The 23,284-nt window shown below is 34.5% G+C and overlaps 2 protein-coding genes and 1 long non-coding RNA gene across 6 annotated transcripts; 2 read left to right on the forward strand and 1 right to left on the reverse strand.

The window, feature by feature from the left end:
* The first annotated feature begins 10,420 nt into the window (after window positions 1–10,420).
* Window positions 10,421–12,834, forward strand: LOC107934243 (probable inactive receptor kinase At3g02880). Its single transcript, XM_016866620.2, has 2 exons — window positions 10,421–11,937; window positions 12,025–12,834. The coding sequence occupies exons 1-2, from the start codon at window positions 10,650–10,652 to the stop codon at window positions 12,645–12,647; spliced, it is 1,911 nt and encodes a 636-aa protein (XP_016722109.1). The 5' UTR covers window positions 10,421–10,649; the 3' UTR covers window positions 12,648–12,834.
* Window positions 12,835–14,419: 1,585 nt separating this feature from the next.
* Window positions 14,420–19,753, forward strand: LOC107934238 (protein FLX-like 2). Of its 4 annotated transcripts, none has more exons than XM_041117551.1 (6): window positions 14,431–14,587; window positions 16,256–16,836; window positions 17,110–17,255; window positions 17,351–17,448; window positions 17,844–18,283; window positions 19,597–19,753. In XM_041117551.1, the coding sequence occupies exons 2-6, from the start codon at window positions 16,277–16,279 to the stop codon at window positions 19,736–19,738; spliced, it is 1,386 nt and encodes a 461-aa protein (XP_040973485.1). In that variant the 5' UTR covers window positions 14,431–14,587; window positions 16,256–16,276; the 3' UTR covers window positions 19,739–19,753. The 4 variants fall into 4 exon arrangements, with proteins under 4 accessions (XP_016722104.1, XP_040973485.1, XP_016722103.1 ...); XM_016866614.2 differs by lacking the exon at window positions 19,597–19,753 and adding an exon at window positions 18,389–18,540; XM_016866615.2 differs by lacking the exon at window positions 19,597–19,753 and having other exon boundaries at window positions 14,420–14,587; window positions 17,844–18,540.
* A 654-nt stretch (window positions 19,754–20,407) lies between these two features.
* Window positions 20,408–21,132, reverse strand: LOC121232109 (uncharacterized). The gene is made up of 2 exons (XR_005930330.1): window positions 20,913–21,132; window positions 20,408–20,817 (listed from the first exon to the last, which is right to left on the reverse strand). It is a non-coding gene; the product is annotated as an uncharacterized lncRNA (long non-coding RNA).
* Window positions 21,133–23,284: the final 2,152 nt, after the last annotated feature.

Raw genomic sequence — 23,284 nt, forward strand, 5'->3', positions numbered from 1 at the left:
CTATACCACCTACTCATTTAGGGCAAGGTATATCTATATCAAACCCCAGAGTTAATCCCATTGATCCCAATATTCCAGATTGGGATGACCCAGTAGAGATAGCCAAGTTAAAATTAGACGATCATGATGTTTGGGGCAAGTATAGGAGTTTTAAAGAAAGGCTCAAGGCAATCGAAGGCACTGAAGTCTTCTCTGCATTAAGTGCCAAAGAACTCAGTTTGGTACCCGATCTAATTCTGCCTCCAAAGTTCAAGGTGCCTGAGTTTGAAAAGTACGATGGGACAAGATGCCCAAAAGCGCATCTCATCATGTTTTGCCGGAAGATGATCAGCTATGTGAATGAAAATAAGCTACTCATACATTATTTTCAGGATAGTCTAGTGGGATCAGCTCTTCCGTGGTACAACCAGCTTAGTAAGGAAAAGATCCGATCCTGGAAAGACTTGGCGTCAGAATTTTGTGAGCAGTACAAGCATGTATCGGATATGGTGCCTGATCGAATGACTCTACAAAGGATAGAAAAAAAACCAGCAGAAACCTTTAGGCAATATGCTCAAAGGTGGAGAGATATCTCGGCTCAAGTGGAACCACCATTGACTAAGACTGAGATAACAGCCATTTTCATCAATATTCTGAGAGCACCATTCTATGACAAGTTGGTAGGAAGTGCTACGAAAGACTTTGCGAACATTGTGATATCCGGGGAACTTATAGAGAATGCCATCAAAAATGGAAGGATGGAATGTCCTGAGAGCTCAAAAGGGCAGCACCCATGAAGAAAAAAAGAGCCAGAAACCCATGTGGTGGGAATAGGAAGCCACTATGCTTCTAATTCGTACCCAACTCAACCATGACCTCGATATCACCCACCTCCGAATTTCACATATTTGGGAGCGTTTTGAATAATGGGACAGTGGAAGAGATCCGTGTACTTTTAAAGCTAATCTAGAGTAATATTCAAAGCATACTTATCGCCTTAAGACCTAGAGGTGATAAGTCTTCTTTTGGGAAATAGGTTCCGGTCCAAGATTTTTATTTCAATGAAATGCATCTTTTTTAGTATTATTTGGATTTTTATTCTTTTATTTTACATTCATGATCATCCTATACAAATAATCATCCTTAGAATCATTTATTCTCTGGAATTTGCCTTCGCACCCACAGCGGGTCCCCAAATATCAATGTCACTAGCGACGCTATTACTAACTCCCTTTGGAGCAAGATATGTGTCTAGAAGGATCTCTGGACTTCGAAGATGACAGAGATTATGTCTATCTTACGACTCGTGAAGATGACAGAATGAGACAAAAGACAGACCCTAACTTACAAAGGGTCAGCTGGCATTGTGAGCTTAGGAAAGAGATGAAGATTGAGACCTAGCCCACCGCAGAAATAAGGTAAGACTATTGAGTTATTTTCAAGAATTTAAGGATGTTTTCGCACGATCATATTAAGACGCACTTAAGAACATCTTGAAAGAGGTCCATAAAGGTGTCTAAGGAACACATGACAGTGGTTCTGCAATAGCCAGGCTCATCAATGAGGATCGGATACTGTTGGTCCACCATGGGAAGGGAATGGCATCAGTTATGACGTCAAGACTCACGTTCTTCTTTCATCTCTTCACAAACTTTTCAATACGTAGGGCATAGATGTTCTAGGGATGATCTCGTCAAAAGCTTCCAATCGACATCATCGTCGTGGCCGTCAATTGCTTTACTAAGAAGATGAATGTAACTTCATATGAAAATATTATAAAGTCGACAGTCATGAAAAGAAAAAGAAAAAACAAAAAAAAAACAAAAAGAAAAAAATAAAAGACAAGAAAAAAACAAAAAAGAGAGATCAAATGCCAGAAAGAATCATGTTTTAATACGTAACTGTACAATGTCATATCACAATGCAACAAAGGCTACCAAAAGAAAAATACAAAAATCAAGAAAAGTTATAGAAGGTGACCGAGACTTGTAAATATTGGCATAAGAAGCTACCTTTTACTCTTTGTGCTTATTAAAATTGACCAGGACCTTCACTGGGGCATTAGAGGTGGTTCTGTCCATGAAAATTAAGATTCTTTTTCTCCAAGCTTTGATTGAATCAAGAATTGGATGAAGTAAAATGTCTTCAGTAAACTTGACTGCAGAAAAGGGTTTGAACGTCAAACGTGTATGATACAGAGTTATGACGGAAATGGTTCACCCAAAGGAATTTCATAGTAGAAACTTGGTATTGCAGAAGACCCTTTCTATACAAAAGGATTTCAAAGGAAAATGAATGCTTAAGAACTTTATGAGGTAAATGAAGCTTTCCCCGGAAGAACACTGATCCAATCCTAAATTTAGAAGGAGAGGCCAAGGTGAAAACTTGCAAAGGGCGCTTTGTGACCTTCATTCATTCAAAAGCAAAAAAAAAGAAGGAAAAAAGAAAGAAAAGAAAATGGAGATGTCAAGGTGAAAACCCTCAAAGGGCACCTTGAGACCAAAGGGGTTTTGAGCTGAAATCTTGAAAAAAGCGGCTCAAATTTTGTTCAAAAGTGGGGCATATGGTAGTCTTGCTATACTTGAATTGACAGTGAAGAAGTATGGTACGGCTTGGGGCATCGAAAAAGTACTCTGAATCCCCTAAATACATGTTGAACTCAAAATAGTCTCGAAGAAGTTTGTACAGAGAAGCTCAGGCTGCGATATTTGGGGCACTTAGCTTTCTATTTTACCTATTTCTGAATTTATCTTTCATTATCTTATTCTTTTCAAAATGCGCTTCCAATAAACTTGCATTTGCTCCCATTGTTTAACTTGTCTGTTTCGAGTTATGCTCTTAGTCAATTTTCTTCTTGTCCATTAGTGTAATTCTTTTCAAGCATTTCGCATTGAAATAATTATTAATGTACTAATCATACTTTCGTAAAAGGAGTTTCTCGTATTACTCTGAAAGCTTCTAAATAGTACAGGAACCTAAAACCAGTCGGTTGTTCAAGAGCTCACCAAGTGTAAGGGTTGGAAATATTTGAGCTCAAATTGAGCTTATCTCCTCGGATTTTCTGTAAAAAGATATCAGTCGATGGAACAAGTTACAGATCATACACCATTGAGTTACAGTAGGATATAGATCCTATAGCCAGGAATTGCAGTGGAATGGTTAAAGATAGTGCCAACCTTGTATCCCCAAATTATAGTGGAATGGACCCTGAAGTTACGGTGGGGCAAGCTGGTTGAGCAAAACGCGATTATTTCTTTGGATTTTGGGTCGAAATACCAACCGAGCAATAGGGCAGTGTACTACGTCAGTAATAGAGCCCTGATGGGCAATGAGTGATGACGCCTTAAAAAAAGAAGAAGAAGATCAAGATGAAAACCTGAAAATGGCGTCTTGATAAGCAAAAAATTAGGATGAAAACCCGAAAGGGCATCCTAATGAAGCAGGTTTGGGCCCAAGGAGTAAAAAGATTCAAGAAGTGAATCAAACAACAAGACTACAGTATTTGAAGCATTTTCAGTAGCTCAAAAATTTCTACGCAAGAAGACGTACTCAAAAAGATTCTTGATTAAGAAACGTGGAAGAGTTAATGCTTCAAACAAAACAAATGTTGAGTATTACCCGGATGAGAATTTGATAAGTATAAGAGCCTCAAAGCAGGGACAAAGTTTAACCAGGGGCAAAAGAGTGATATCAGAAATGTCGATTACTTGTAAAGCTTGAAGACGGGTACAAAGCCTAAAGAGAAAGTCAAGAGTCAAAACAATGAATGCAGATCATCAAAAATCGTGACGAAAAAGGGATATATGACAAACATGGCTAAAGCTCATAGCATAATCATGTAGGCATAAAGGCATTTAAGACAAACATGTGCATATCATGATAACATCAGGCATGACATATACAGGTACTCCAGCAGAGCAAGAGGATGTGATGATAGCTGAAAAGACACATGAGTTCCTCCGGATGACATGTTTTGGTATTCTGATTTTTATTTCCGTTTCATAATTCAACTCATACTGCAAGAAGTGAGTTGAGCCTCAAGACACGTTGAGGTATTTTCAATTTCTGTCTTTCAAAAAAATTCAACTCATACGGCAAGAAGTGAGTTGAGCCTCAAGACACGTTGAGGTATTTTCGATTTCTGTCTTTCAAAAAATTTAACTCATACTGCAAGAAGTGAGTTGAGCCTCAAGACACGTTGAGGTAATTTCAATTTCTTTCTTTCAAAATAATCAACTCATATTGCGAGAGTGAGTTGAGCCTCAGGACACGCTGAGGTAATTTTGATCTCCGTTTTCGAAAATCAACTCATATTACGAGAGGTGAGTGGAGCCTCGGATCACATGTCGAGGTATTTTCAAATTCTACTTTTCAAATTAAGTTTCAAAAATCAACTCATATCGCGAGAAGTGAGTTGAGCCTTAGCTCACGTACTGAGCTTTAGCTCACGTGCTGAGTTATTTCTGTTTTAATGTCTGCTTTTTAAGAGTCAACTCATATTGCGAGAGGTGAGTTGAGCCTTGGCTCACGTGTTGAGTCACTTTCAATTTCTATTTTTATGTCTATTTTTTAAATCAACTCATATTGCGGGAGGTGAGTTGAGCCTCAGGGCACGCTAAGGTAATTTCAATTTCTGTTTGTCAAAAAATCAACTCATATCGCGAGAGGTGAGTTGAGCCTCGGCTCACATGCTGAGGTCTTTTCATTTTCTGTTTTTCAATTTCTGTCTTTCAAAAAATTCAACTCATATTGCGAGAGGTGAGTTGAGCCTCAGGACATGCTGAGGTAATTTTAATTTCTGTTTTCTTCAATTTATGTTTTTAAAAAATCAGCTCATATTGCGAGAGGTGAGTTGAGCCTCAAGGCACGCTGAGGTAATTTCAATTTATGTTTTTCAATTTCTGCTTTTCAATTTCTGCTTTTCAAAAAAAAATCAACTCATATTGCAAGAGGTGAGTTGAGCCTCAGGACACACTGAGGTAATTTCAATTTATGTTTGTCAAAAAAATCAACTCATATTGCGAGAGGTGAGTTGAGCCTCAGGGCATGCTGAGGTATTTTCGATTTCTGCTTTCCAATTTCTACTCTTCAAAAAAATCAACTCATATTGCGAGATGTGAGTTGAGCCTCAGGGCACGCTGAGGTATTTTCGATTTCTGCTTTCCAATTTCTGCTCTTCAAAAAAATCAACTCATATTGCGAGAGGTGAGTTGAGCCTCGGCTCACATGCTGAGGTCTTTTTAATTTCTGTTTTTCAATTTCTGTTCGTCAAAATCAACTCATATTGCGAGAGGTGAGTTGAGCCTCGAGGCACGTTGGGGTATTTTCAATTAATGTTTTTTCAATTTATGCTTTTCAAGAATCAACTCATATTATGAGAGGTGAGTTGAGCCTCGGGTCACATGCCGAGGTATTTTCAAAATCTGTTTGGAAAATTCTGTTTTCAAAAATCAACTCATATTGCGAGAAGTGAGTTGAGCCTTTGCTCACGTGCTGAGCTATTTTTCAATTTTTGTTTTTAATATCTAGTTTTTAAAAGTCAATTCATATTGCGAGAAATGAGTTGAGCTCAGGATCACACACTGAGTAAAGAATAAAGATTGGAGTCGATTGAAGGCACCAGATTTTGTCTCCCTGAAGTTGCAGTGGAGCTGGTCGAGGATATCAGATCTTGCCTTTCTGAAGTGGCAGAAGAGAAGACCAAAACCTTATCTCACGGAAGCAACAGAAGAGAAGACCAAAACCTTATCTCACTGAAGCGATAGAAGAGCAGATTGAAGTTGTAGATTTTATTTTTCTAAAGTTACAGTGAAGCGGATCGAAGCCACAAATCTCATATCCTTGAAGTTACATTGGAACAGATTGAAGCTACAAGGCATATCTCCGAATTTGCAGTGGATTGAACCAAAGCTACAAGATGCGATGGACTGGAAAGAGACTACCTGGATGAGAAGAGCACCAAAGAAGTCCATACTTAGCAAGACCGGACAAAATTGGCCTTTCTTTATATCTTTGCTCTATTCTCGTTACACGATAATAAGCAAAGAGGGGCAGCTGTTGTAGGCCAATTTTAGCCCATTTACATCAAAACCCAATTTAGTCTTACCTAACCCACCAAATTAAACCCAAAACCCAAAATCTTAACTACCCAAAGCCCAATTTCAATTAAAACCCCAATGGACCAAACCCTAAGCCCAAATCAAAATAAAAAATCCTAGCCCACAACTTAAACTTTTCTCAACTAGCCACACCTTTTCCACCACCAACTCCACTAGCCACACCTTTTCCACCACCAACTCCACTAGCCACTCATTTTTCACCACCAACTCCACTAGCCACACCTTCTCCACCACCAAATCCACTAGCCACACTTGCTCCATTACCTACTCCACTAACCACACTTGCTCCACCACCACTTGTACCTACAAATGAAGGCATAAACAATAAAAAAATATTTTGTAAATGGCTATATAAACCTTCTCATATTTTGTATATGGTGAGATTTTTTGGAGAGTTTTTGGGAGAGAAAGTTATTGTAAAGGATTTTTGGAGAGGTTTCTTTTTAAAGTAATCAAGGAGAAGAGTTATTGTGAAGGCTAGTTTTTGGAGAAGCTAGTTTTTTTGGAGATTAATCAAAAATCAAAGCAAAAGAGGTTTCTTTGTCTATTCTCATTTTAAGTTCTTTGTTTACTTATTGTTTTCCTTTCAATCTTATTTTGTTTCTTTTATACGAAAGTAAAAAATAAAAGGAGGAAGCTTACCCATTTTTACCGAAAAAGTTTTTTTGAGGTCCGGCTGCCGTGTACGGTGGCGCCGGCGGCGGTCCGGCGACCGGACGATGGCCGGCCTTGTGGCCGAAAATCACCCACCCTCTCCCTCTTTTTTTTGTTATTATTATATTTCTTAATATTATATTATATATATTCTTTTAATATATTAGGTATATTTTAAATTTTATATTACGTATATATATATTTTATACTATTTTATTTATATATCTTTAATATTATATTATTTATATATTTTTTTTCTACATGCTATCTTATGTATATATCTTAACTATATTATGTATGTATTTTTAACACTATATTATGTACATATTTTTAATATTATCATGTATTTATTTTTTATATATGTACATATTGATGTAGTATTATTAATAGTATTTTTTTAACATCATTATTATTTCTAATATATATATTATGTACATCTTTTTTATTTCTATTTTATTTTTTATTTGTCAATATTAATTATTATTATTCTAATATTTTGATATTTTAATATTTTATATTTTATATATTTTATTATTCCCATCATTGTTCGCATTTTTTGACAATAATATTCTTGGATTATTTTTACTATCATTTTAAAGACTTTTTATATTTTAATTTTAAGAATAAGGCAATGTACCAATTTTAACATTAAGTCATCGATTTCATCGCTATGTTGGGTGAAATTAATTGGCTAGTGTTAAAAACGGGACGTCCTTCTAAAAAACAAAAAAACTTGCAACTTCTCATTTCCTTCAATCGGATCACACTTAAATGTCAAATTGAATTCGTATTTTTGAAAATCAAGACAACATGTGTTTAATAAGATACCAATTTTGGGCGTCGCGAGGGTGCTAATACCTTCCTCGTGCGTAACCGACTCTCGAACCCTAAATTTTCTCTGGATTTTAACGTAGACCTAAACTCAGCCTTTTATTTGTTTTAATAAAAGATCTAATAGGTGTCCGATCACACCTAGGAAAAAGGATCGGTGGCGACTCCCTATTTATTTCAAAAATCAAACGTCAAATTTCAAAAAAAAAAATTCAATAAATCGCCACAATTAGCGACCAAGCTAAGCTAAAATTTTTACGTCGCTACAATGAAGTAATAGGTTTGTTTACAACCTAGCCATTGGAATGGCTAGTAATATGTATTTTGAGGTAATATGGTATGTTCATGTTCAATAAAATACAAATCACCTTTCATAAAACATGATTTACAAACCAATGTAAAGGTAAGCTTTAAGGTATGTTTAAAAGTTGGAAATGTTAGATTGAAAGATGGAAATTGGTTAAATTGGTTGGTATATACTTGTAAGTTTTCATGTATGAAAATGGTTAAGTTTGAGTGAGAAATAGGGCTAGGAAATGGCCTTATTTCGTCCACACAGGTAAGACACACGGGCGTGTGTCTAAGCCGTGTGTGACACACAGACAGCCCACGGGTGTGTGAAATGACCGTGTGTCCCCTGCATCCTTAAATATGAAGTCAGGATAGTACACGGGCAAAAGACATGGCTGTGTGTCTTGGTCATGTGAAGAACACGGGTTTCAACATGGTCGTGTGTCAAAATCAAGTGAAAATGGCTTAAAAATGGTGAAAAATCAGTTTACCACACAACCTAGCCACATGGGCGTGTGCCCAGGCCGTGTGCCCCTTTGATACTTGAGAAATTTCAAGTCAGAATTCTACACGGGCTGGCCACACGGCCATGGGATCCCCACGGGCTGGCCACACGGCCATGTCCCAAGCCATACGAGCGCGTGCCTCTATTTTCAAGGATAAATTTTCAAAGTTGCCAGTATAGTCCCGAACCATTTCTAAAGCATGTATTGGGTCCCGTAGGCCCATATTAGGGACTTTTTGATGAAATTTGAAAAGTTTTGATTTGAAATGCAAATTTATGACTCGGTTTTGTACAAATGCTAATGTATAAGTTCGGTAATGCCTCGTAACCCTATTCTGGTGATGGATACGGGTTAGGGGTGTTACAATAAAAATATCTATAAATTCTTTAAAACCTTAAATTTTAACAAAATCTAAAATTAAAAAACAAAATTGCTCACTCCAAAGGTATATTGTTGCAAATTCCTGGGGTCTTTGCTATCAATGGAAACACACATGCCCTGTATCTCCTTAGCCATTGATCTCGGTCTTATTACCCTAGTAATCTCGATGATGTCATCGAGATTGATATCCCCGTTGCGCTTGATGTTCTTAGTCGTATTCCTATTTTTCTCTGGTTCTTTCAAAGCATCGATAATGTGCACTGCCATGAAAGGGACAACCGTGAACTTCGCCTTTCCATTCCTTAATGGTTTCTTTGACAATGTGATACCGTATAGAAATTGAGAGAGAAAAGACAGCTAGAGAAAGAGAGAGAGAGAGAGAGCACGAGAGAAGGAAAAAACAGTTTCAGAAATTGATTGTCCAAAAACATAACCACCATGCAGTATTGATAGGTGGCTAAACAGGAAAGCAACAGTCCCTTAGAGTTGTATAACAACCTATGTGCACCGTTTCACTAATAGCCCTCATTGGTTTAACGGACCGTTTTGGTACCAATTTTTAGGTCCAATTGATAGGCTCGATTCAGCCAAAAAATGGGTTTAAATTTTTGTCCAAATCTGACCCAAATAAAAATGTTAAAACTCGAGTTCGACTTGACCTGTATTAATTTTTTTAATTTTTATTTTTATACAAGAAATTTAAAAATATATAATAAAGCAGATACACTCAAAATATTAAAATAAATGTTTCCCAACAAATTGAAAATAAATTTTAAAAAATCTTTATATTTAAATAACATTAATATAAATGCAATTTAACAAGCAAATACCTCTAAAATAGTAGCAAAATTAACAATAAAACAAGTGTTATATTAACAACAAAATAGTGATAACATAATAGTGAAATGGTAGTAAAACAGTGAAAAAATAATAACAAAACATGGAAAATAAGCATGTTTTTTTATTGCAAATTTGGGCAGAGATCGAGCCCAAAAAAAATTACCGAACGCGCAATTTATTTTCTAAATGAGTTTTATTTTGTCTAAACTTTCTTATTTTTCGAGCAGACTTTCAAGTCGAGTCGGATGGTCTAACCTATGGATAACTCTATTTTCTATATTATTTCTTATTTTTTTTAAAGGTGGATTTCCATATGTTTAATCAAACCAGCATTTGGCGTGCCAACTTACCAACTTAATGGCCTGTTAAAATTTTAATGTATGGGCACTTTTAACAAACCACATAAATTTTATAAAGAAGCCAAAATAAAAAAAAAATTTAAGTTGAAGGGTATCATGAAAAAGGGGATAAGGTTGTTAACTAAAATTTCAAAATTTCCATAAAAAACTAAAATCTAAAAATAAAAGATTCTAGGATATAGATTAAAAAATATTAAAATTTTGTGATGAAAGTTGAAAAAAATTATAACGTTAACCTATAGTTAAATATAATACAAAATTTCAAATATTTGTCCGGAAGCTGAATTTTTTAAATCTGATATATTAACGTTACAAACCCTCCCAAAAAAATATTTGGAGATTAGCCATTGTAATACAATTAGGAAATGCAATTCCTTAATTTACACGACAATCACTTAATTATTTCCTTACAGATATATATAATAATGAAAGAGCCAAGTTGCCAACTCAAATCCAGTGCTTTCACTACAGGGTTTTAATAATTAATGTTGATCAACAACCTTAAGTTTCATTTTTTTCCCTTCAAACCAAATTCATGAAATTCATCAATTTCCATAAGTTAGCATTATCAGCAGAAAGAAAATAATAAAGTGTTCTATGAAATCCATCTTCAAATCTTTTAATTGCTGAAAACCCAGTTTTCCTATACTGTTTGTTCTGCCATTGTTTTACTTACAGCAAGCAAAATAATGAAACTGATGATGTCTTTCTCTTCAACCTTGTTATGGATAACAACATTGTTGGTCAGTGTAAGCTCAGATCTAGCTTCCGACAAGGCAGCTTTAGTGGCTCTTCGAAAAGCTGTTGGTGGACGCTTACTTCTATGGAATCTGTCGAGCAGCCCATGTAATTGGACTGGTGTATACTGTAGCGGTAACAGAGTAGTGGAGTTAAGATTGCCCGGAATGGGACTATCAGGCAAGCTTCCTATTGCCATTGGCAACTTAACTCAGCTTCAATCACTTTCTCTTCGTTTCAATTCTCTTTTTGGGCCAATCCCATTTGATTTTCCCAAGCTTACTTCCCTTAGAAACCTCTATTTGCAAGGCAATGGATTTTCTGGTGAAATTCCTGTGTTTTTGTTCACTTTGCAGAACCTGGTTAGACTTAACCTTGCAGATAATAATTTCACTGGTTCGATCCCTGAGAGTGTTAACAATTTGACCAGGTTGGGTACTTTGTATTTGGAGAACAATCAATTATCTGGTTCATTACCAGATATTGATTTGCCTTCACTTGTACAATTCAATGTTTCTTTAAATCAGTTAAATGGGTCAATCCCAAAAGGATTATCAAACAAACCAAAGACTGCTTTTCAAGGGAATGCTTTATGTGGGAAGCCATTGGAACTTTCATGTAATGGGACTGATAGTAGTGATAGTGAACTTTCAGGGGGAGCCATTGCTGGTATCGTTATTGGTTCCGTGATTGCTTTTATATTGATTTTGGTTCTCTCGATATGTTTATGTAGAAGGAGAAGTGGTAAGAAAATGGAGGCTCAGGCAAGGGACATTGGCCCTTCAAAACAGGCTGAGGTTGAAATTCCTGGAGATAAGGTGGTATCAATGGAGAATGATCATAATCATCACCATAATAATAATACAGGTAATGGCTTATCTGGGGTTGTCAAAAAGGATGCAAAGAGCAGTGGTAAAGGTAAGAAGAGCTTGTCATTTTTCCGGACGGGGGCCGAGGTGTTCGATCTGGACAATTTGTTGAGAGCTTCAGCAGAGGTGTTAGGGAAGGGAACATTTGGGACAACCTATAAGGCCACATTGGAGATGGGGTTGGTTGTTGCAGTGAAGAGAATTAAGGATGTGGCGGTGCCAGAGAAGGAACTCGAGGCAAAAATGGTGGCTGTCGGAGCCATGGATCACCACAACTTGGTCCCGTTAAGGGCGTATTACTTCAGTGGGGATGAGAAGCTTCTTGTTTATGATTACATGCCCATGGGAAGCTTGTCTGCACTTTTGCATGGTCAGTATCTCTTATAGCTCACTATGGTGTAAAGATAGTAATATACTGTCGTCTAACATATATATGTTGTGTTTTTTTGTTATTCAGGCAACAAAGGAGCTGGTAGGACACCATTGAATTGGGACACACGGTCAAGCATTGCACTTGAAGCAGCTAGAGGCATTACATACCTCCATTCCAAGGGACCATTAATCTCACATGGAAACATCAAATCCTCAAATATCCTACTCACTACATCCTACGAAGCTCGTGTATCCGATTTCGGTCTTGCTCAGTTTGCTGGCCCCACATCGAATCCCAACCGTGTTGATGGCTACCGTGCTCCGGAAGTAACCGATACTCGTAAAGTATCTCAAAAAGCCGATGTCTACAGCTTCGGTATATTGCTTCTAGAATTACTTACGGGAAAGGCACCTACACATACCTTACTGAATGAGGACGGTGTAGACCTCCCAAGATGGGTCCAATCCGTAGTTCGAGAGGAATGGACAGCCGAGGTGTTCGACCTCGAACTTCTAAGAGACCCCAATGTTGAGGAAGATATGGTCCAACTCTTACAACTTGCCATTGATTGCACTGCTCAATACCCCGATAAGCGTCCTTCCATGGCCAATGTGACGAGCACAATCGAGCAACTTTGTCGATCAACCTCCGAGAAAGAGAGTCATCAAATCCATAATGAAGGTCCACCTTCTTCATTAATGGACTAAAACTATCAGCAACCTTCCATTTTCATTATGTTTAGATAGAGTTTTAATTCTTTAAGAAATATGTTCCCCCATGGCAATATTTTTCTTATTTCCCGGTAATTATTTTGCTGTTTTATTATATTGTATTTGGTAAGGGGACATCATGTTTTACTTGGTTTGAAAATGCGAAATGCTAAATAATTGCATATTCATTTGTGTTATTGGATGAATGATCCAGTATTTTATGAGTACCAATAAAAGATGTATTCAGAAAAATAATGAATAGAAAAATAGTAAGAAGATAAATTCTAAACTTAGCCAAAGGCATAAAAAACTTAAAAAAGAAAACTTTTTGTAACATATTTAACCATTTATTTGGTAAAAAAATTATATAGTCATGCTAGAAATCGAATTACATTTTGTCCCTTTTACTAAAAAAAAGATGAGTTAATCTTTGTATATTATATCAAAAAGTAAATTGGTCTTTATGTTAAAAATTCTATTAAATTTTACTGTTAAAAATTAATCCATGTACATCAACACGAGGTACACAAAAACAAAATACAATCTAACTTTTAATATAGAGACCTCCGTAATACATTTACCTTATTTATTTGTATATGAATTTATTAATATTTTTGGGAATACATCAACAAATTATGTGTTAGACTTTCATTTTAGTATTTTCTATTTTATGGTTTAAGATTTTAAACTCTCTCTATATTTTTTATTAATTTAATGTAAAAAAGTATAGAAAAGGAGTGTTTTCTGTTTTAGAAATGTTGGCATTTTCTTTTTGGTTTTAATTTTGTTAACGATTTGATTGGTATGAATTGTGAGTTAGATGAAGTGGATAATTTGATAGTGGAAATTATAGTTAAGTCAGCTATTGCTTTGTGATGCAACTGAGTAATAACTAAGTTGCTTCACAACAAAACAACAGCAGCTATATTGCTTTTGGTACAAAATGTTGAAATTTGGTTAAGTTGGTAGGCCCAGTTTTAATCTCCTTTCTTTGGTTTCAATTTAAGACTAGTAGTTTAAAATAATCATAATTAGAATTAATTCAACATTCTAACCAAAATTCAATTTAAAATTCAGAAAAAGAATCTAATTATGATATTAATGTCAACTTTTGATAATAATTATTATTATAAAATGGAGGGAATCCAAGTTAGCTATCAATTGCATTTTGTATACTATGATAAAACTTGTATCATAAGATAACTTTGTTAATTTGTTTTGCACTATTCAAAATAGTTATTAAATTTAAATATGAATTGATGCAGAACTCTATATTTAGATTCTTTTTTTATATTATTATCAATTTCATTCGGGTTTGTAATAATTTTTCTCAATAATTTTATTTTAAGATTCGAGTTCAATTTTTTAGAGTCATTTTTTTAATTCAATTACTTTAAATTTGAACTTAAATTATTTAATTTTTTAGGGATAAATATCAAAATTATATCTAATATGTATGTCATATATGAATTTTGATTTCTGTAATTTTATCTTCATATATTGAATTTTCACAAATAACTAGTCATTTTTTATGTTGATATATTACATATACAAATAATATATATTTATTTTTTTAAATGTGTATAATTGAATAATAAATAAAGTTTCATCTATACATGTGAACTAAATTTCAAGTTTCAAATATATAATTACACTAAATTGTAATTTATATATCAAATTTCGTATTAAATCAAAATTCATATTTATGTATCGAAATTACTGGTTTGTCAAGTCACTGAAAACTAATCCTTTTAAAGGCTGGCTAAGCTAGAATGTTTAAAAAGACAGTTGAAATGAAACGACGCCGCAAAAGGAAATTTGAATTTCATTTCAGAGAAAATAAAAAGTGAAACAATTCATAGAGGAGTTGTATTATTCCCTTGGATCGGAAATATCTGCCGCCACAATCTATCTTAAGGACGATTTGCTTGCTTCAGGTATCCCCAAATTCCATATCGTTGCTGAATTTTCTGTATCTTTTGTATTTAAAAGTTTTGATGGTGTTCTTTTTAATTGTTTCTAGGGTTTAGCTTTACGATAAGAAACATTACTAATTACTCGAATTCAAGCTCTCCAATCTATTGTTGATATTTCGATACTGAAAATTAATTATATAATTGATCATAAAATCACATTCGACGGTTGGATTTTGCAATGAATCTCTGAATATTTAACAATTATTGTTATTTTTGAATGAATGAAACTTACTTTCTTTCTTTCTTATGCACGAAAATTGTTGTATTTTTTGGATTCTTTTTTTAATTTTAGTAGAAAAAAATATGATTAATTCAGTTAAGTGATACTGCCATTAGACAGATAGCTCTTTGTAGTTGCTTATCTAAATGTGTTTGTATGTGTCTATATCTATGTGCAGGGGTTTTAAAATGGAGAATGTCATTCAAACCTGTAGAATTTTAATAGCTTTCTTTGGACTTAGGAAGTTATGCTTTGCGTTTCAAACATAATGAAAGATACCATGCCTGTGTTTCATTTTGGTTGAAGTTATCGTCGATTGCATGATTCTTACTTACCATCACTTATAGCGGGAAAGCAGTTTCTGACGTAGGGCAGATTTGTAGAAGCCTTCCTGCTTATAGAATACAGCTTTTTAAGGTTTACAGTAGGAACTTAGCGACAGGGATAGGAATCCAAAGAGGGTCGGATATCGGAGGAAGATTGCTAGAATTTTCTGAAGCATTGGAATGACAAGGAAATAAACTCATGGTTTTACCCTTGTGCTGTGAATCATCCCTTGAAGCATCATAGTAGTAGTCGAGAGAAGAAAGTAGAAATATGACAATGGAATTTCCATGACTTTATAGTGAACTCAAGACAACATAATCCCTAGCTAATTGTCTGACTCTAAACTCAAAGATAGACTCAATGGACCACTCTTTTCTTTTTCCTGGAAGCAATTCCCAGACCTTCTGTGACGGGTATTTGACTTCAATTTGTTCCAGAGGAACATACCTTAGAATAAGATTTGGAAGATAGCTGGATGTAGTGGTAGTTATAGAAGGCCTTATTTTGAATTTGGCAAGAGCCTGACTGCTTACACTATTGAGCTACAGTGATATTGATATGGAAACCAGCAAGTAATTCCCATTGCTGTTGGCCAGGCTAACCACTTTAGTTGTAGATAAGAATCCTTTCACTGTATGTTATAAGCTTTGATGTTCTCTTTATGGCATGTGATTATTTATATGATTGTTATTTGGTAAATTACTGCCGTGGATAAACTTTATATCTAATATACTGGACATTGTTATGATAGAATATTCTTTCAATTTTAAAACTGTATGAGCAAAATGAAATGGACTAGGATACTGCAAGGGAGTAATCACTTTGATAATAAGTATTATTTAATGAAATCTTCTACAGATTCCTTAATGTTTTTGTGAGTTTAAGTTGGATTATAGGTTCAATTGTATTTTTTGTTCCTTGACTGTGTTGTGTTGCATGTATGTACTAAAATCCCACAGCATTGCATCAATATCCAATTGTTATTCATGTCACATGATGCATGAGTAGTTTTCAAGTTTCTTAATGAAGTCAATCAAAGTGGAGAGAAGCAGTGTTCCTATAAGTTGTATTTCTTTGCACAGGTCATACAGTAGCCACTAAAAATGGGAAGTAAAGGTCGAATTCCACCCCCTCATCTGAGGCGTCCTCTCCCTGGACCTGGCATGGTGCATTCTGACCCATTTGGTCCAGGAATTCCTCCCCGTCCAGGTCCTTTTGCACATTTTGATATGTTGCCACCTCCAGAAATCATGGAACAAAAGCTTGCTGCACAGCATGTAGAGATGCAGAGACTTGGTACAGAAAACCAGAGAATTGCTGCTACCCATGGGACATTGAGACAGGAACTTGCTGCTGCACAGCATGAGTTGCAGATCTTGCATGCTCAGATAGGAGCTGTAACATCTGAAAGAGAACAACAAATGAGGAGCCTTACGGATAAAATAGCTAAGATGGAAGCAGAACTGCAAGCAGCTGAGCCTGTTAAGGTAGAGTTGCAGCAGGCACACTCTGAAGCTCAGAATTTGGTTTTAGCTAGGGAAGAACTTTTGTCCAAAGTGCATCAATTAAATCAAGATCTTCAGAGAGCCCATGTAGATGTGCAACGGATACCAGCTCTGATGGCAGAACTTGAGAGCCTCAGACAGGAATATCAGCATTGCAGGTTTTTGTTGTGCTCTTGTCTATGGGTGTTTTTGGAGCAAAGTTGAGAAAGATTAAGAAAGAGTGGCTGGTATTGAACAGGAAATTAATACTAAAACTTTTTTTCCCTATTGTTTGGAAGTCTGCTGTAGTTTGTTTTCAAAACGTTTTTCCTTTCTTCTTTCTCCTCTCTGAACATGCCCGGTCATTCAGTTAAAGTTCTTTCAGATCTTTCTTTCTGGATTTGTTGTTCCTTGGGTCACAATTATGTGATGACCTATTCTTGATCATGCAGGGCGACATTTGACTATGAGAAGAAACTTTACAATGATCACCTTGAATCACTTCAGGTGATGGAGAAAAATTATATGACCATGACTAGGGAAGTGGAGAAGCTTAGAGCAGAGCTGATGAATGCTTCTAATGTTGACAGAAGAACTGGTATCCTTTCTTCTGATCTTTTCCTTTTTGAGATTTTGAATTTTTTTACCCCTTATTACCAATGTAGATGGCTCACATATGGCAACAAATTGCAGTCGGGCAATATGGTGGTGCCACTGGAAACAATGAGAATGATGCTTCCGGACATCCTGTGGGACAAAATGCATATGAAGATAGTTATGGTATTCACCAGGTGTGTAATCTTCCATGACAGGCATGAATCTGTGTGTGAAACATGAATGGGTTGTGACTTGTGAGTATGTGTGCAACTGGTAGTATGGATCTCTGCACATTGAAAAAAAACCCTGTAAAATTTAGATATCTAACTGCAGAACTTTCTGCTGTTTTAGGATAAATTGCAATCTATCAAAGTTGATGCTTATTTATAGAAACATGGATTAGTTAGCATTTGAAAGTATGAAACATTAAACGCACAAACAGCAGTAGAGTTCTTCCCACTTGTCTGCCTCCATTGTAATATGCGGTTGCTAATTCCAATGTGTCCACGATTCAATTTATTGATGATCGTATTTTCTTCTGCTAATTCTGTGTTGTAGATTAATGACATTTTCTCATTCTGCATTATAGAGACATGGTGCTCTACCACCTGCTGCTACTGGTGCAAATGCAGGTGCCGCTTCTGTTTACGGTGGAACTCAGTCTGGGTCTGGACCTGCATCTATGAGGTCCACCTACGAGATGTCTAGAGGGCCTGCCTATGATTTGTCAAGAGTGAGTGGTTATGAATCACAAAGGGTGCCTGCTTACAATGCACAGAAAGGACCCAGTTATGACGGTCAAAGAACCCATGTCTATGATGCACAAAGAGGAGCTGGCTATGACACTCAAAGAGGACCTGTAAATGATCCATCCCGGGGTGCAACCTATGATGCAGCAACTAGAAGTCTTGGCATGCCACACGTACAAGCAGCACCCCTGAATAATGGACCTTATGGATCTGCAACACCTCCTGGTCGATCTGGAAACGCATACGAGCCACCCACTCGTGGTGGAAATCCTGTTAGGAGGTGAGAATTATATCACTCAACATTTTTACAGGGATAGTAGCTTGTATGAGTCCGGTAATGATTTTCTTTCGTCTCTTGTCACTCTTATATTTGCATGGAGCAAAGTTTGCTACTATAATATTTTCGTCTCTGCTGGATCCGAGTGCAAGAGTCTACCATTCCCGTCTATTGAAAGCTTTAACAGTCTTGTACGACAGTGAACTAGTTGTATGATCGCGGTTTTCAATTTTCATAAATAAAATCCGTATGATTCATCATATGGATATCGAGTTGATATATATAATATAGATACACCTAATAGCTGTATAGGGACCAACACTTGAATATATGAAGCATAATCGACCGAATAAACTCAAAACATGTATATATATTTGAATATCTAGTTAAATTTTACTTGTAATCTTATCTTCGACTAATAAAAAAAAAAACTGACATGTAAGTTTTAATTCTACAGTAATATAGATTCATAATGCAACTTAATTTATTGAAACTGATGGTCGTCGGATGATGGGATGCTAAGCTATGCAAGAGCCAGCTTCTGCATTAGCATAACTTTTTGACAATGAAATCCATTATGGTAATGAATGTGGACAAACTCTTTTGTTGTCATTCTAAAAGATACGTAAATAATTTAAGATCATTCTAAAGCAAGATGTCCACCATTAACACTTCATATTCATGTGGCAACCAAATTGCCAAATCATGGTGTCACAAATTCCTGTGTATTTTTGACCGACCAACTACGTGGTTTTAAGTAAAATATACGTATCTTTAATGGGTAGTTTTTCAGAGTCAGATATTTGATAACAATGTATATGTTATATCTTCATTTTAGTGTTTGAATGTCGATAATATTCCATACCCTCTCACATCATTGATATCAATAATTTTGCGTTGCAAAAAAAGCAAGCAATGTCATGTGTGTGTGCCTGGTTCTGTAATTCTTTTGTCGTTTGTTGTTTGGTTGCTGCCTTTACATAATGTTTAATTTCAAAGCTGTTCTGACCGAAAGGTTATGGAAGCTTTTATCATATGTAATGACCAAATTACTGTCGGCTTTGTCTCATCTTTGCTTTATTACGTGGATAGATAGAACCCTTTTGCTTTTAAAATTGTAACATCCCTTTGAAAGCCATTGAATTCTTAAGCTTTTAATTATTATATATATAAAAAGAGAGAATGGCATGTATACGAGATATAGTGCTGATTTATGAGGTTGTATTTAATTGTTGCTTTGAAAATGGAATATAATTTTTTTTTTGTTTTTCAAATTTTAATATTGGAAAACATATTTTATAATATATTGCTGATAGGAGGTTAAAAGTTGGGCAGCTGAAGATGGTTCATACTGGTTTTGGTGGTGAGAGTTGCAAAATGGAGAGAAAAATATTGTCTCCGTGGTTTGATGGGAGGAGGATCCGGGGGCTTAAAGATAATGTAGGTAGACCCCAGTGAACGAGGATTCTAATTTGTCAACTGGTCAGAGAAAGGTTATGAACAATATGACCGGATGGATGGCAGGAAAACATGTTGGGAATGTGATGGACGTGACTAAATAAAATCTTTAGTTGATTTGCTAGATGACTGCCTTTGATGATGGAGGAACAGGATATTGGTATATATATATAGTCAAGGAAATTGTTTGAACAGGTGACAAATTTTCGGTAAAACTACTATAAAAAGTTAGATTGGATGTCTATTGGATGTCTATCAAAAATTAAATAAATTAGTTTTCGTTGCTTTTGCTAAAATTTCCTTGCTAAAAATTGGTTCTTATAAGTTGGTATGTAATTGTTTTTGACTATTATCTTAATTATGTCAATTTTTAATAATAAAATGGATGAAATTTTTAACAAAAGAATAAAGTTATTATTTAATTTAATATATAATAGTTAATATATCTATTTTATTGATGTAATTCGACTCTTAATATCAAAGCTTTCATGATAATTTTACGAAAATCTTAAATTCCTCTTCACAATCAAAACTTTTCTTTAATCTTTACATTTGAAATGGTAAAATTATTTCACTTCAATCGCAAAGATATATATGACTATTTTCATGTTGGTAATTGAGAAAAAAAATCAATCATATGGAATGAAATACTTTGGAAAAAAATGAAGATAAAATGAAAAGAGTTACGTAGACGCATACTTTATAATTTTACAGATAAACATGAAATTTCAAGTTTATAACAATTCATGGAAATTAAACACTGAAAAAGGCCATTTATCGGAGAAGATATAGACAGAGAGCAAGGAAAGCAAGAAAATGAAGGAAAACTAAAAATCAGAAATGGAAAGTCCTGGTATGGGGTGAATCAGCAATCTTGAGAGTATCTTGGATAAGCTTACGAGCTTTCCTGCTCCTAATCTCAACCCTCATGCTCTCCGTCTTTTCCATCTTATCATAATAACAATAATGCTCACCTGTTGTTGTTGGGTTCTTCTTCGTCATCTTCAAGCTCCTTAGTTTTGATTTCAAGTTCACCACCATTCTCCCTATCCCCATCTTCTTCTTCCTCAATTCCAACGCTGTGCCGCCCATCAAACAATAACAAAACTTGAGACACGAGATTAAAGAGAGAGACGATTAATTAATTAATTAAAAATTAAAAAGAGAAACAAACCACAACTCAAGGACGATATGACTGAATGACTCAACAGTTGATTTCCAGTATCTGCATTTTAGAGAGTGTAAGGCAGGCTGCCTGACCACGCCTTTTTGTGTTTTTGGCTTCTTTATATTATGATATTTGTGGATTCTGTTGCTATTTCTTTTCTATGTCTAGGAATTTTTGTTATTTATTTTCCCTTTTTTTACCCTTCTATTCTCTAACCGCCCCCCCCTCCCCTTCATTTACTTCCTATAAATACTATAAATTTTAATTTAGTATAATTATACATATTAAACTTAAATCATGATTTATATGCAATAGCGGAAAGTAATAAAGACTCAGGAATTATGCCCTTAAGATAGTAAAAACATTTTATAATTTATAAAATTTTAAATTAATAATAATAAAATTATACATTAATCTTTTAAAAATAATAAAAATTTAATTTTTATTATCATAAAAATATATAATTTAATTCCACCCAAATAAATTATAGGCTCTGTCACTGTTCATATATATATATATAATTTTGGTTTATATAAAATCACATGAAATCAAAATATATGTATGACATTATACATTATATCGAAATTCATGTACAGTTTTAATATATATATATATATATATTTATGTTTTTTTTTCTTTTATCCTACTATTGTTTGCTGGGTTCCTGCATGATAATTGAGAAGAGAGAGAGAGAGACCTTATTGTTTGGGCCAATGCCAAGTGTATGTTCATTCCTTGCCTTACCTCCATTATCCTTTCTTGTCACAAATTTAAATAATTATATACGTTGGACCAACATTTTTATTGGTTCTTTGGGCTTGATGTTTTATTAATGGGCCTTGAAATCTGTTGACTCTATCCACTTATTATTGGGCTACACACTAACACTACACTGAATTTAGAGACAAAACTCAAATTAAAATATAATATGCCACAATAATTTAATATCAACAACCCAACCACAATATAAGGATGGATTTTGGTATTAGGAATTATATTATATTTAAAAATGAGTAAATTAATTTGTATATATTAGATCAAAGAGTAAATTAATCATTTTCATTAAAAATTTCATTTATTTTTACTATTAAAATATAATGTGACAGACGGAATAACCAGACAGTTAGACATAGCATGTCATGTGTACATTATGTTGACATATAAGGACCACTTTTTAACAGTAAAATACATTAAATTTTTAACAGAATGACTAGTTTACTCTTTAATTTAATCTACATGAATTAATTTGTCATTTTTTTTTGTAAGAGTAAAGTGCAATCTAACTCATAATGTAGTAGCCTCCATGGTACTTTTACCAAAGTGATTTAAGTTTCATATTGTCACTTTAACAAATTCAAATGGACATCTCCACTGGAAAAAGAAATCAACCTCTTTCCTGATTTGTAATGAATTACAAATTTAATTAAACTTGATTGAGTCTTAGCTCGATTTACATCGACATTGTTGTCAGTATAGGAGAACGTGGGTTTGAGTGTTTAAGCGCATTATCCTCATATTTAAAGATCGGAGAGGGCCATGAGTAGTTCTGGAAATGTATAAAAAATTAATTAAACTTTAAAAATATTAAAAGCAGGAAACAACTAAATTTATCTGTGTATATAGCAATAAGTTATTAAACTTCATTTATTTTCGGGTCAGGTCGATGCAGAATTTTAAGCCTACTTTTAAGGTTCGAGCCCAAGTCGACTCAAAAAATAGGCCTAAAATTCTGTTCAAGTCCAACTCATATTAAAATGTTAAACTCGAGCTCGACCCGACTCAAATGTAATAATTTTTTAGATTATTTTTTATATAGAAACAAATTTAAAAAATATAATATATAAAATATACACTAAAAATATTAAAATAAATGTTTCTTAATAAATTGGAAATACAAAAAAAAAGTATAAACATATGATTCAGACCGGACTTGAGCCAAAAAAAAAATATTCTCAAAACTTGACCCGTTTAAAAATTGAGCTTTATTTTTTTGTTTGAACCCATTTTTCGAACTCATATTTTTATGAAAACATTTATTATCGAATTAATTACATTTAGTTTGATGGAAGCAAATTGAAGAAATGGTTGGAGTTCCCTCTTGCATTTAATAAAATATTCATGCTTTAAAAAAAATTAAATTTGATAAGAAAACTTAAAAGCAATAACCAAAATTCTCAAGTTGTAAAAACCGTGTTAGATTGAAAAGGATAAGTCTCTGGATTTGCTTACCTCTTAAGCATGAGATTGTATTGAATTGAACATATCCCTTCCTTTGATTGATAGATTAGATATTCTCGTATTACAAAAATGTTAGCATAACTTGCAATCCTCAACAACGACAATAATAAATAGTCCCACATTCGTCGTCATCTTCTTCT

The sequence above is a fragment of the Gossypium hirsutum genome, chromosome A07 (genome assembly GCF_007990345.1).
Source record: "Gossypium hirsutum isolate 1008001.06 chromosome A07, Gossypium_hirsutum_v2.1, whole genome shotgun sequence".
NCBI classification, from domain to species: domain Eukaryota; kingdom Viridiplantae; phylum Streptophyta; class Magnoliopsida; order Malvales; family Malvaceae; genus Gossypium; species Gossypium hirsutum.

Bases quoted from the DNA above. Each gene is read 5' to 3' on its own strand.
- LOC107934243 (XM_016866620.2), top strand. From the start codon at position 10,650: ATGAAACTGATGATGTCTTTCTCTTCAACCTTGTTATGGATAACAACA. The intron at 11,938-12,024 runs GTCAGTATCTCT...TTTGTTATTCAG, and splicing joins CTTGTCTGCACTTTTGCATG to GCAACAAAGGAGCTGGTAGG.
- LOC107934238 (XM_041117551.1), top strand. From the start codon at position 16,277: ATGGGAAGTAAAGGTCGAATTCCACCCCCTCATCTGAGGCGTCCTCTC. The intron at 16,837-17,109 runs GTTTTTGTTGTG...TTGATCATGCAG, and splicing joins CAGGAATATCAGCATTGCAG to GGCGACATTTGACTATGAGA. The intron at 18,284-19,596 runs GTGAGAATTATA...TATTGCTGATAG, and splicing joins GGTGGAAATCCTGTTAGGAG to GAGGTTAAAAGTTGGGCAGC.